Genomic DNA, 15279 nt, shown 5'->3' on the forward strand with positions numbered 1-15279 from the left:
GGAGAGGGGAGAGGGAGGATCATTTAATTAAATTTAATTGTAAATGAGTTTTTTTTTTTTTTTTTTTTTGGTTTCCATTTGCACGGTTTATGATCACATGCACGCAAACTATTAAAGTTAACCCACAAATAGGACAATGGTGTGATATTTGCAAGGATTGCCATAATTAGGGTGATAATTATAAGAAATTTTGTGGTTTGTAGTTGAAATTGCATATACAACCAAAGTTTAGGGTGAATTTATGTAATTAACCCTAACATTGATTAAACAATCGTACCATGGACGACTAAATTTTGAGTTTGAAATAAATCAAACAAGTAAAATAGTTTCACAAATATGAATTTGTATTGATGAATGTGTGGTACAATTCTCTGTGATTACAAAAGAGTGATTCTCTAATTCAATCTCATTGATAGACTTGTTAATTGGAATTGTGGTAATGTGATTTTGACTCAAACATCAAATATCCTTCAATTTGTTTAAGGAATGGATTGAAGATCTTTGAAACATAATTACAACGAATCTCTGGCTATAAGCTTGTCAGAAATCCTTTGTTCTTTACGTTCTTCATGTTCTTCATGCGTTCTTCGTCTTCGAAAGTTTGTGGTGGAAATTCTTCAAAGCTTTGGAGGCTTGAATCTGTAGAGTTTCACCAATTTGTGGTTTCTTGGAGTTTCTAGAGGCTTTTAAGTTTAATTCCAGTGAATTTTGAGATTTAGGAAGATAATTTGGATGATTTCTCTTTGAATGTTCTTCGTATTCGAAGGTTTGTGGTAGAAGTTCTTTGGAGCTTTTGGGGCTTGAATCCGTAGAGCTTCTTTGATATGTGGTTTCTTGAAGTTTCTGAAGGTTTTTGGGCTTAATTCCAACAAACTTTAAGATCTAGGCAAGTAGTTTGGATGATTCTACTTTGAATGTTCTTCATATTCGAGGTTGAAGTCCTTGAAGTTCCTGGAGGCTTCAGGGCTTGATTCCAACAGAGTTTCTATACTTCTAAATCTTCTTTGATCCTACTTGTGGCATGGATGCCTTGGTGTCTTCCAAGATATCTCCCAAGATGTCTTGGTGTGTGTAGAAATATCTTAGGAAGGCTTCTATTTATAGGAGTCTGGGGATGGGTGAGCATCACGTGGCAAAGTCTGATTGGTGACATATGTCACAGTCTGATTGAAGGAGTTTTAAAACTTTTTCTCCAAGACACGTAGCATCATTTGATTGGCAAAAATGTCTAGATTTTCAAGGTGACACATGTCAACAATTGATTGGATCACTTATGTTATCACTTACACACGTCGGATGTCATTGCTTACACGTGCTGATGTGTGGCATGTGTCATTGCTTACACGTACTAATGTGTGATTGGCATTTTGCTTGCTTTTTTATGTTTTTATTTCATGACACTTGGCAAATTTCTGTTGGTCCCTAAATGGTGATGGTAGAAACTAGTTGTAGTACATGACGTTTTGTAATTGGCCGTACTTTGTGGACTTGGTAGTATGATGTATTAGCTTGTGATAGGTCGAGAATAGCCTCAAATTGGCTTAGAACAAAACTAAGAGGAAAACAAAAACAAAAACAAAAACAAAAACAAAAAAAAAAAAAAAACAAACAAACAAACAAATGAACCAACTGCATGATAACCTTCTTTTGCAAGGAGATCCGCACAACAGTTTTCCTCCCTATATGAGTGACACAAATGATAAGAGTCTGATTGACTAATCAAATGTTTGTATCAGACAAAAATGTGATTCTTTAATATTTCACTATGAAATTGCAAAATTTTTCAGACATTGCGCGGGTTAGTGACTACTTAAATTAGGTATGTCATTTTCTACAACTTCATTAATTTAACTTCTTATTTATCACTACATATTAACTAGGTATCGTATATAAATATATTTTTGGAACTTTCCCATGCATTTTATGGTTTAGTGACTAATTAACACTAATATAAAATGAGTCTAGAGTTTTGTATCTCAATTCGTACTTTCTAATATTTCGAATGGAGATAACTAGAGTTCGAATCCCCCAAACTTACATTTTCTTTGTTATATATATATATATTACTTTAATTTTTAGAGTTACAAACAATGCTGAAAAAACTTATTAGAATTCACCCTCTTTGTTCATAAAACAACCCAACACTAAATAAATTATGATTAAATTAATTAGTGTTGAGCTTCTCTAACAAATCTAATTAGATTATAAAAAATTCGAATTATATTATGCATATATACAAATTATCTAATCTTAAAAAAATTAATATTTATAATAATTTGTTAAATATATGTATTAATTGCATTTCCAAAACAAATTGTAAAATAAGTATAAAATAAAAAGCAAAAATAAAAATAAAAAATAAAAACAAAATTTTCTGCAACATATTACAACCTGCAATGACTTGGCAGATGAGAAATCCCACAACCCCCAAATTATCCAACACACCCAGAAAGAAAAAAGAAAGAAAGAAAAGTGTTATAAGTGAAAGTGACAGAAAGTGTGGGTATGTGTGCGCATGAGAGAGAGAGAGAGAGAGAGAGAGCTAAGCAAAGCACTCACACGCAAAACGCAACGCAAGCACGCACACCCAAAACCCAAAACCTAACGGTCCTTGCGTTGAATCTCTATTGGATTTGTAATTCCCCGTCTTTTTTTTCTTTCCATTTCTACCCCTTTCTCTGATCGTGTTCGTTGAACTCTCCATTTTCCCACAATTCTCGGGAAATTGTTTTCCCTAGCATTACATGATTCATCTTTGGATTTGATTTCCCAATATTTTTTTCTTGGGTCAATTAAAAACAAAATACATTTGTTTTTGTTGTTGGAAATATGAGTCTTTTGAGGGTTTGTGCGATTGTGAATGAGTGAGATTGGAATTGGAAGACGCTGCGAAGAAAATGAGCACGCAGCAGAGGCAACATGTGAATATTCGTGACCTCGCCGAGGAAGCCAAGAAGCGAGTTGTTGTTCTCATCATATGCGTGGTCGGATTGTCCTACCTCATGTCGTGTATGTTTTACGTTTTTTTTTTTTTTTTTTTTTAATTTCGATTTTACTTGTGATTTACGTTTTTGTTATTTATTTATTTATTTATTCTATATGTTTTTAAGTTCAATTATAGTTACTTGTTTATGTTTATTTAGTGAGAATTTAGATTGGTTGTTGTTTTGATTGTAATTGGTTACTTGGGTAGTTGTTGATTTTAGCTCTAGACAATTGTTTTGAACAGTCTTTGATCAGTGTGGTAATGGGTTTTTTGGGTATTGCATTTTTGGTTTGCTTAATGTGTGGAAACATCACATTATTGGGTTTGTTCTAGATGAATTACTTTTCTTCATTAGAACCCGTCAATGCTGGCTTTGAATCGTGTTTTAAGACTCATTGTTTCCTTCATTTCCTGTTGGAGGAGGTGATCAGCTTGTTTGCACATGAAGAAAGGTATAGAAAAAGCCATAGAATTCACGACTACTCTAGACTCATTAGTTATAACTGTTTGAAGGATTGCTTTCTACCATTTCTGTCGTGTTTATTTATGATGTTGTGTTGAGGTGCTGAAGCATGGCCGTTAATCTTTGTAATTTCTGATACGGCTTTTGGAGGTATAGAGAACCCATGATAAGGAGTCTGTCGGTTTGAAGTTTTTATTGATGTACCTTGAGTTCATTTAGTCGGACATGGTATTGAAGTTTTGAAATGTAATTTGTGGAGTTATGGACACATTCTATCAAATAAGGAATAGGCAGTGTAAGGTGTGGGGTTATGGATGCATCTTGGTTAGGAGTCCATTTAATCTGTCTTGCCTTTGAAATCATCAGCATCATGTGTACTTCACATGCCTAAATACCCAAAAAAATATCTTCAAGTTGCGAGGAACTCATTGTTAGTGTTATTGTGTGCTTGATATGTGTTGTTGGCACGCTGACATTTATACTCATTTCCTTAATGTTTATTAAGTTGAGGTCCAAGTGACAAAGCAGTTAGTGGAGTTTAGTCTGCTCTAACTAATGATTTACAGGGTTGTGAGTAGTGACTATTGTTAATTGCAATTAGAGATGGATTTGCTTGTGATAGGGTTTTGGGTGAGGGGTTATGGTCTTTAGGGATAGCCTTTTGCCTCTCCAAAAGTTCACTATCTTTCAATCCTTGTTATTCAATCATCTTCAAAAAGGCCTTCTCTATGGGACACCCAAATTTTGCTTTTTTATTTTTTCTTAAGAATTTCAGTAAGAAAACATTTTTATGTTGTAAGGGTCCAAGTGACAAAGCAGTTAGTGGACTTTAGTCTGCTCTAACTAATGATTTACAGGTTCATGAGTTGTGAATATCATTAATTGCAATTAGAGATGGATTTGCTTGTGATAGGGTTTTGGGTGAGGGTTTACAGTCTTTATTAGGGACATCCTATTGCCCCTCCAAAAGTTCACCATCTTTCAATCCTTGCTATGCAATCATCTTCAAAAAGGCTTTTCTATGGGACACCCAAATTTTTATTTGTTTATTTTTTCTGAGAATTTCAGTAAGAAATAATTTTATGTTGTGAGGTTCAGCCCTGTTGGTAACCACACAATTTGTCTTTGAATAGAAATGTGGATCTGTGGATGAGGACGGATATCTTAAGATGCATTAGTTTACTTTCTTATTCCCTCGTCTAATTCGGACCAACATCTTCTTCTTCTTTTTATGCCAAAAAGTACAACTTAGCCTTTAGAATCCCAACTGGCCTTCTTAGAAGCTCTTCGTCTTCTTTGTATAGCAGGATGGCTTTTACTACATTGAAGAACAAAGGAATCTTGCTATTGTGCTGCAAGTATTAACTTCACTGTTGGTGATATAGGTGGTCACGTTAGGGAAATCTTAATGGATATTTCAAGTTTTGGTGTTTAATTCAATCGATCTATGTATGGTGAACTTTTTAAAATTTTAAATTGGATAATTGGTTGTTTTTATATGATGTCTTTCCATAGATGTGTATTGTATTAGGCTTTTAGCTAATATTTGTGTAAAATCCCAGTTTGTTTCTTTGATTGAACCCATTTCATTTTCCATTTGAAGAAAACATATACTCAATGCTTCCTTCCACGCACTAATATAAACTTATCAGATTTTATATGGTTTTTGTTGTCTTATCTGATTTTACTTTTCTTTTCTTGTTTTTATTTTATGTTTTAAGTTTATTTCAATATTCACTCATTGCCATAAGGGTTCTGATTATTTTAATGACAACTGTTGAGATTGATTTACTGTTCTCATTATGGTTCCATCACTCTTAATGGTTGTTTCACCATGAAGGTTGGGTAGATTTATCATGTTTCATTCATATATATTTGCAAAAATTTGTACTTTATGTTTATAACAACTGGACAGAAATGCATCACATTTGTGAATGTGTTTGAAGGTTTCTTGGGGATAATAATTTCATGGTTATGTAAATATTTTGTTCAGTTTTCATTAAGAGTAAAATAATATTTCATTGATACTTAGGGTGTGTTTGGATACCGCTTATTTTGCTGAAAACTGAAAACAAAAAAAAAAAAATTTCCGGATTACTGTTCACACCAAAAACACTGTTCATTTTCCTATTTGCACTGTTCATGTCCCATGAATAGTGCAATAGGCGCTGGTTAAAAAAAACGGCTGAAACGCAAAACGCGTCTGCACCAGACGCAATCCAAACGCCCACTTAATAGAAATGAGGGGCATAGCCCAAGTAAACAGTAAGTATTTTTCAGTTTTTATGTTATCATTTTGTTCATTTTTTAAACTTTTCTCACACTTCTCTGCTATTACTTATTGGTTTAAATGACACTTTAAAAAAAAAAATAAAAAAAAAAAAGGGGCTCGAGTCCTTTTGGATTCGAGATTTTTTTTTTTTTTTTTTTTTTCCTTCTCTATTTATCGAACTTGCATTAGTAAAAGAGTTTGTTTGGTGCCAAGCTTGGTGAAAAATTTTCTGCAACATCATGCTGGGAAGTTTATTTCTTGATTTGCAGCCTCAAGGAATTAGACCAGTACTGGGGATTTGTATGCTTAAAATGCTTCTCAAGTGTCTCAGTCATTTGGGAGATAAAGCTTTCATGTGTGCATACTTGTTCTTGTTTTCTTTTGTCTCAATATGCTACTTATTGTTGTTGTTCTATTGTCAGTGACAAGCTCCTCAGTATGGATCAACTTGCCTGCTGCTGCCTCCTTAATCATCGGCCTTCGTTATTTATCTTTAGATTTTGACATGCGGAGAAAAGCTGCAGCATACAACAGCAAACCATCCTCTAATACTCCTCATAAGAAACCTCCTGAACGTCCTAAAATTGTTGAAAAGTCTGAGTGGAGAAGGAAAGTGAATTCTCCTGTTGTTGAGGATGCAATAGATCACTTTACAAGACATCTAGTTTCTGAGTGGATTACAGATCTCTGGTACTCTCGCTTGACACCTGATAAAGAAGGTCCGGAGGAACTGCTGAACATCATGAATGGTGCTCTTGGGGAAATTTCAGGGCGCATGAGAAATATAAATTTAATTGATCTTCTGACAAGGTTTTAGTCCCCAAGATGCCCCACACCATTTCTTTTTAATTTTCAACTGCTTTAATTTAGAAGCTGATTAACTGAGGAACTAATTTTCTCTGTATGATGCAGGGATCTTGTTAATCTAACTTGCACCCACTTGGAGCTTTTTCGAGCCAATCAAGCAAAGATTGAAAGACAACATTCAGGACCACTAACAATTGAGGAACGAGATGTGCATCTAAGACGTATCCTGGCTAACGAGGACAAATTGCACCCTGCTCTATTTTCAGCTGAAGCTGAGCACAAGGTTGTTTACTTTCTTCCTTCGTCTTCAAATTATGCAAAAGTCAGTGAATTTGTAGGTCTTACCTAAAAAGGTTGTATCGTTTCTTGACTTCATCTGCCTTCAAATGTGGTTACAGTGCTTTTTGTACCTTTTGTTTCCAGGTTTTGCAGCATCTAATGGATGGTCTTATTCCTTTGACATTCAAGCCTGAAGATCTGCAGTGCCTTTTCTTTCGTTATATAGGCAGGGAACTTCTTGCTTCTGCAGTAATGCGACCTGTCCTCAACCTTGCTAGTCCAAAGTATAAAATTGCTTCCCTACTTGCTTCACTTTTTTTGTTTTGCTATGTGTTTCAGCTTTCATTTTTTTTCTTCAATTTCTTTGTTTGCAGATTTATTAATGAAAGAATTGAAGTCTTAGTCCTTAAAATGACCAAAGCTAATAAAGGGGTTTCCACGGCACAAGGGGCATCTCAATCCAAGCCAGAAGAGTCTTCAAGGATTCCATCTGATCATTTTTCTAGGTTCTTAGATCCTACTGTTACTGGTGTTGAACTTGTGCAGTTAAAAACCAATCAGTCTAGAACTGCTGCCAATACATCTGTAACAGATCATGTGAATGGAAATCTTTCCAAAGATCCACTGCTTTCTGTTGATCCTCGATCAACCCGTTCATGGAACTCATTGCCCTTCAACTCCCAAACTAGTGAAGAAACAGGCATTCAAAGCCAGCGCCCAGGAGGAGAATGGGGTGACATGTTAGATCTGATTTCTCGCAGAAAGACTCAAGCCCTTGCTCCAGAACATTTTGAGAACATGTGGGCAAAAGGGAGAAACTACAAAAAGAAGGAAGGTGAAAATCGGGTAATTGAGCAAGTACCACAGAATTCTTCACCTGGAAAGTCAGTTAAAGTGGATCATTCAAAGGCAATATCCAAGCCCAAAGAAAACACTGTAACAAAGAATAATCACTTTGAGAGTAGTACTGTTCACTCTGAATGTACTGATCAACTTTCTGCTGAGAACTCATTCCACCCTACAAATCGGAACGTATCAAATCGCTCTTCATTTGCTTCATATGAAGAAGATGATGAGCACAACCTCACACCTTTGGAGGTTGACTCAGGGAGCAGCACTTCTTATACTTCTGAAGATGATGAAATTAACAATGTAACTGGCCTTGGTTCTCCAGGTACTAAAGTTTGGGATGGTAGAAGTAAAAGAAATCAGGCTATTTCTCACATTCATCATCCACTTGAAAATTTTGAAGGCCGTACTGCAAAGAAGACCAGTAAAGGACATGTTAACTATCGAAGGTTAGTCAAACCCCCATCTGGCCGTAAAAGATCTAGATCAAGCAGTCAGAAGACACCAATTTGGCAGGAGGTTGAGAGATCAAGCTTCTTGTCTGGTGACGGACAGGATATACTTAATTCTGCAAAAGAACATGCGAATGTTGAGGACTCCAGTGAGGAATCTGAGATTGAAAATTTGGGTAGAATTCACAGTGGAGCAGCTGCTTCTTCATCTGCGTCCTTCTTTTCTATACCAGAGAGTCATAATTCGGCTGTTAAATCCCTGCAAAATTCATTGGCGGTGAATTCATTTTTTAAGTTGAGATGTGAGGTACTTACCATAAAGCTCTGGAATTTGTCTTGTTTCAATATGCTTAATTTTTTGTTTTCTGATTTGCTGATATATCTAAAGGATGTATGCTCATTTAATGTTGCAGGTATTGGGTGCAAATATTGTGAAGAGTGGCTCAAAACAATTTGCTGTTTATTCAGTATCTGTTACAGATGTAAATAACAATAGTTGGTCAATCAAAAGAAGGTGCCAAGGATTATGCCGTAAACTTTCTTTTTAGCCTTCATTGATGTGTTCTGTGATTTCCCAACATGTCAAACCTGTTGTTTAAGATATTTTGTATAACTTATGGCTTCTGTAAGTGAGATTTATTGCTTTTCTTTTAAATAGGTTTCGTCACTTTGAGGAGCTACATCGGCGTCTAAAAGAGTTTCCAGAGTATGATCTTCATTTGCCACCGAAGCATTTTCTATCAACAGGTTTAGATGTACCTGTCATTCAAGAACGGTGTAAATTGCTTGACAAATATTTAAAGGTCAAAGATTGAATCTCACTTTTTCTCATTATTTGGAGTATGAATGTCAACCTCTTTAGAAGTACTATCTATTTTACTTGTGTTGTCAGTAGCATGTAATAATTTTTTTTTTAATGCACTCGTTGGGATTATGTTTATTGTCAGCTCCTCTAGTTCAATGTGTTTAATTAAGTATCCCTGATTTCAATTGTGTTATGAGTGGACTGGCAATGTAAATGGTTTATTCTTTATAAACCATTTTTTCGTACCATGCTGGCTGTTAATGTCCTTGTCTGCTTCATATCACTCAATAACCTTATTTCTTGTTGTATTTCAGAACCTTATGCAGCTTCCAACAATTTCTGGCTCAATTGAAGTTTGGGACTTTCTCAGTGTTGACTCTCAGGTTCTTTATTTTATTCTCTCTTTGACTGTATTTTTTTTTTCTTTTCTTTCTTTTCTTTTCTTTTGTTTCTAAACTGTTTAAATTTCTTAATCTTTTTTTAAATTTTATTGATTTTGGTGTATCTCTTGTATACTTCCCATGTACATGGATTGTGCCCTTTTGTGCTCTTAATTAGTTTTGTTTACTTATAAAAATATATATATATATCTTGCAGACTTATCTATTCTCGAATTCCTTTTCCGTCATCGAAACTTTGTCAGGTATATTTTAAATGTTGAGTTTTACATTGTATTGTTTTTTCTTCCTATGACTCATCCTATCTTTCCATATCTCTGGAATTTTTTAGTTGACCTTGAGGATAAGCCATCTGGAAAGGCTAAAATGATTCCAAATTTTCTTGGGCCTGTAACCGATCACTTATCTTTGAGGAGAGAACATTTGAGCACTGAAAGCAAGGAGTCTGCATTTCAAATTAAGAATAATTTTGTGGCTGATGGGTTAAGATCAAACGAAAAAGGTATCTCTTATTCTCCTCTGGAAAAGCTTAGTTAAGAATTTAGAAATTCATTTGACAATTTTTGCTGTGATTCAGATTCTAGGACGCAAAACTGTACAGCTTCCCTTGCGAACTTGGGGAACACTGCAAGAGGAAGAGATGGTGATAGTTTGGAAGAGGCATCTGAGTCGCATCTTGATGCTGCTACTGATCCTACGCTTCCTACAGAGGTAACCCTAATCTTTGCTTTGGAACTGATGTGGAGCATAATTCAGTGATGTGCTGGGTTATGCCTTCTTTAACAAAATTTATTATTATTTTTGGAATTGTTATTTTAAGTTCACAATGCGCATTTCTTCCTTGCAGTGGGTACCACCAAATTTGAGTGTCCCCATATTAGATTTGGTAGACGTCATCCTCCAGGTCCATGATGGTGGATGGATCAGGTATTAAATAAATATATTTGTTATTTAATGTCCTTACAACTTGGCATAACATATTATTGATTTTCAGCTTAATAGAATCACGTCTTGATCTGATTGATTAACTACTTCTGCTGAATGCTTATCTGCTGTGCCTTACAGACGGAAGGCTTTTTGGGTGGCCAAACAGATATTACAACTAGGAATGGGTGATGCCTTTGATGATTGGTTAATAGAGAAAATCCAGCTTCTGCGTAAGGGATCAGTGATTGCTTCAGGGATCAGGCGGGTTGAGCAGGTAACCTTTGAAGCTGCTTTGCTCTCTAGAGTTTTTTCAAAAAAAATTTGTATTTATGTTTATTATTGTTTCTTGTCTTTAAATTTATACTAAAGTATAGTTTTGACCCTTAAAGTTTGAGGTTGCTTTCATCTGAACCCTTTCCATTCAAAACTTTCATTTTAGCCCTTCATGTTTGATTCTGTTTTCATATTGGCCCTGCCTTCTATCTCCGATAGTGATCTATCTGCTAAGTGCCAGATTAAGGGTTAACCCTTAATCTGGCACTTTACGATCAGATTACTAATGGAGAAGGACGGTAGGGCCAATACAAAAACAGAATCAAACATGAAAGGTAAAATGAAAATTTTAAAACGTAAAGGATCAAATGAAAACAACCACAAATTTTAAGGTTCAAAACTGTACTTAATTTTAATTAAATTTTAGATTTAGATCTTATGCTCAAGCTCATGTGAAGTTTAGTTTTGCAATCAGTAAATTTGATCTGTTGTTGCTACTCTTGCTGATTGCATATAAGTTTGTAAATGCTACTATCTGTGTTAGTGAGAGGAGTTGATATGGCATATTTTACCGCCCAAGTTTTATTCAGGATCAGTCTTGATAGCATATACATGCATTTCAAGTGATAGTAAAATTGTGCATCCTGCTGACTCTCTTTTTTGAGTATCTTTCGAGGGGCTTCCTTGGACATGGAATTTAATCAATGAATTGGGCTTTCTACAGAATTTGGATAGATTTGAATATACCTGATGTGTTTTCTTTGGCATTTAGATGAGCCATCTTAGAAGTTTCTTAAAGTAATTGTATTTAATGATCTGAGTTTTATATTTTTTTTGGCAATCCCTCCATTTTAGTTGCTTGCTACTTTAAAATGATACATAAACAATGTACTTAAATCTCATGGGATATCAAAACACCTGGCAGTACTCCAAGTAATCATTTATCATTTATCACTGATAAATTGTGTAAATTCCAACATGAGGCATGAAAAAAGCCTGTGCTCTTGGTTAAATTCCTGTGGTCTACTATTGCATGACATGTAGGATTCAGATAAAAATGCTGCTATTATTGAATTGTTTCCTGATTTTACGTTTAAGTATAAATTTATTGTTTTCCTGGAAAAATCATCATTGGAAATGGGATGACAAATTTTTTTTAATAAACAAATGGGATGGAACTTTGAAGAGGATAAAGGGAAGAGCATTGGAACCTTTCAAATGTGATTTCTCTACTGTGGGGACTCTAAGGCTGAAACTGTGAATGATAAAGTGTATGTCATTTTCAACAGTTGCTTTGAACTAGTAGCTGCACCAAAACCTAATTGGCCTAAGAATGCTTTAATTCTAATATCATTGTGTGTTACCAACTGTGATCCGTGCTTGTTTTGTAGATTCTTAAGATAGAAGATCTATTACTGATGTTGGATCCTGTTTTATTTAAATAGATACTTTGGCCTGATGGAATATTTATAAGCAAGCATCCGAAGCGACGACCACCACCATCTACGAACCCATCACAGAATTCACCCCATGGCCAACCACCTACAGGGGTAGCTTCACCTAAAATCAGTTATGAGCAACAGCAGGAGGCAATTCGGCGTGCAAAATTTGTATATGAGCTAATGATTGGTAATTTCTTCTGCTCAGTATGTTACATGTTTTAATGATCTGTTTTGAGTTTTGACACCACATACAGATGCTTGTTTCTTCTCTTGGATTTTTTTTTTTCCTGATAAATAGTTTCATCTCTTGGAATCCAATGGCTCTTTTTTTTTTGAATTTAGATAATGCACCAGCTACCATCGTAGGCCTCGTAGGCCGTAGAGAGTATGAACAATGTGCAAAAGATCTTTATTTCTTTATTCAGGTAATTTTTATTCCTGTGAAGGTTAATAATTCTCTCTGGAAATGTCTAATAGAAACTAATCTTTGTTTGCTGTCCTATTTCAAAGTAGTAGTTTTCTTCTGACTTCATCACTTGACTTTTGATTTTGTATGATTGTCTACATCCTTGATTTTCTTTAATATTTTATGCTAAGGATCATATATCAACTGCTCACTTATTTATCAATAAAATATATCAACTGCTCACTTATATTTGCATATCTTCACTTGGAAATTTGATGCAAATAAATTGAACAAAAGTAATTTAACCAGTACTTTGTTTATTTTTATTACCCGATCAATTAAAGTTGCTCCTATTATGACAATTTATTGCATTCTCATTCTCTGTAATTCCACCACAACATAAATGATGCATCAGATATTTTAAGTTTTAATGATACTGGAAGTCAGAAATTGTGAGTTTTGTGTTGGAGATCTATCAAAATTGTCAATGTCCTTTTTATATTCTGCTTCTCCAAAGTTGATGCACCCACATCCAAATTTTGTGATCAAAGGATAAAGTCTTGCCATATTAAGGATTAGCTTTCTTAGACATCATGAGTTAGGTCAGTAAAAAGGTATCGAATTACTAGGGGTGAGATCGGTTCAGTTTAGTTGGGATAGGGGGGAGAATTTCTCACCAAATTGAGATCCCCGGTTTTATGCACTCCTGCACCGAAACTAATAAAATGTATTAAGGCCACCAAACTGCACCAATGGATCTTGGGGCAGTCAGTTCGGTTTGGGGTGATTGGTTTGGGCATGTGCCTTTTTATATTTAAAAAAAAAAAACTAAATTATAGATCTTTAACAGATAAAACAAACAAACAAAATTAGTGAAACTGTAACATTTTTGCAACTTTTTATTTGATAAGAATTAGGATCAGAAACGCAAATACAAACAAAAACAAATAAAAATAAAAGTACAATCTCAACGATACCCATAAACAAGACTAAAATACTTTCAACCACACCATATCTTTGCAGTGATTACAATGGAATGTCAAAAAATGAAAAAGAAAACAGTGCCAATGCCAAACAATTGCGTTCAACAATACCAACTCTGCTTTGGCAAAGAATAAAAACCCCAAAAACAAAACAAAACAAACAAAAAATTAAAAACTTTACGGCCCTAGGGGGGGACTTAAAGGTGAAGAAACTTGGATCGAATCAGTGATTGAATAGAGAGGAGAATCTGGATGTTCGATAGGTTAGGGGAAACAACGGCGGGGGCAAACGGTGAATGGCAGCGTGGGCAACAGCAAAGGCAGTGTGGGCATCGACAAATGGCATTGTGGTTATTGGTTAATTGTAGCGAGGGCGTCGACCTTAGAGAGACTATGGAGCAGCAGATTGAATGGAGGCAGGGAGAAATTATTAGTGTTGGAATAAACTGTCTTTTTGTCAAAATATCCACAAGGGGTCGAACTTGTGACCAAGGATGCGTTTTAAAACACCTAAATATGTATATGTATCAGTCAGTACATAAAACCAAAGTTTCTAATTTTCAAAACCGAAACTGACCAAAATTTTGAGAAAACAGCCAAAACAGCCTTTCGGTCAGTGCCAGTCAGTCAGCTCAATCTATTGGTTTTTTTTTTTTTTTTTTTTTTTTTTTTTTTTTACCTTACAAACTACTTGGGGCATGTGAATAATAGGAAAATAGAATCTCTATCCTTTCACTATAAAAGGGCCACAATTGAAGTATCTTCTTCTTTCAATGAATCTTGTGTTAAACCTAGTGGTCTCGTTGTTGGGATTTTACTGATTGTTCTTCTCTCTTTGAGTTTATGCTTTCCCTCAGCTTAGTTTCCTGATTACTCTTTTTGTTGTGCTGCTTGTTCTATTTTATCTTGTTGTTCATCATCATGAACAACTTGTACTTTTCCTTATTTTCTCATTAATAATTGTTTCCTGATTACCTATCAAAAAAAAAATCTTGTGTTAAACCTATTCATTATTCACAATTGGTTTTTTCTTTTTTTTCTTTTTTTAAAGATAGCATTCTTGGAACTCCATATTATTTCCACAGATATTGATTTGTGATCAGAATATTTTTTAGCAGAGAGTAATGACTTTTTTATTGTGCAGTCATCTGTATGTTTGAAGCTCCTGGCTTTTGACCTTCTTGAGCTGGTGGTTTTGTCAGCATTTCCAGAGCTAGATTATGTGTTTAAGCAGTTTGAAGAAGAAAAGCATAAATTTGGCGAATTTAAGGAAAATTAGTGGAAATTTGGTTATCACTTGATAATGTTTGCCTATTTGCCCTCCACATTTTACCACACGTTTGTTAATGGCTTGTGATTTTGCTTCATCAATTCATTCATAGATCTGAATTCTGTAATTAGCTTTTTTGACTTGGCATCTTTGAGGAAATTGTATGTAAATCATGAGAATAGTGCAAATATATACCTTCTATAAAGCTCTTCTTTTATACAAATTTGTGGAGATATTGACATTTGATGAGATATTTTGCAATTGTGCAAGAAATGTAGTTGTCGTTAGATTGCCACTATAACCAATTTTGTATAATTATTGATGCTGCAATAATCTTAATCAACAAGCAGAATAAAGCCTTCCCTGTCCTGCAAGCCCTCTCCCATTTATCTTCCGTGTGAACCATCCTTGTTTTCAATGATTTTATTCTAGAACAATGGACAGTTCATGGTGCTAGAAGAATTCGTATTTGAATCTGTGGCATTGTCCATAGAGGCTAGCAAGGACAAACAGAGCACTATCATGAACCAAGGCCGTTAAGGATTTTCACAAGCCATTCAAATAGATGGATGGTGTTGTTGCGCACATGGGCAATACGGACTCTTCGACTACAATATAATTCCTCGGTATGAGAACTTAAGAGTGGAATACTGTTTAAGCTTAAGGT

General features: G+C 34.9%; 1 protein-coding gene across 1 annotated transcript; it reads left to right on the forward strand.

Annotated features, from left to right (window-relative positions):
- The first annotated feature begins 2527 nt into the window (after positions 1-2527).
- LOC126725469 (uncharacterized) lies at positions 2528-14817 on the forward strand. The gene is made up of 16 exons (XM_050430228.1): positions 2528-3009; positions 6144-6531; positions 6634-6811; positions 6952-7091; positions 7182-8415; positions 8522-8622; positions 8767-8911; positions 9228-9296; positions 9511-9556; positions 9643-9813; positions 9889-10022; positions 10159-10238; positions 10377-10512; positions 11957-12140; positions 12296-12378; positions 14487-14817. Exons 1-16 carry the CDS (start codon positions 2898-2900, stop codon positions 14619-14621), a joined length of 3336 nt encoding a protein of 1111 aa, XP_050286185.1. The 5' UTR covers positions 2528-2897; the 3' UTR covers positions 14622-14817.
- Positions 14818-15279: the final 462 nt, after the last annotated feature.

This window comes from Quercus robur, chromosome 5, assembly GCF_932294415.1.
Source record: "Quercus robur chromosome 5, dhQueRobu3.1, whole genome shotgun sequence".
NCBI classification, from domain to species: Eukaryota; Viridiplantae; Streptophyta; class Magnoliopsida; order Fagales; family Fagaceae; genus Quercus; species Quercus robur.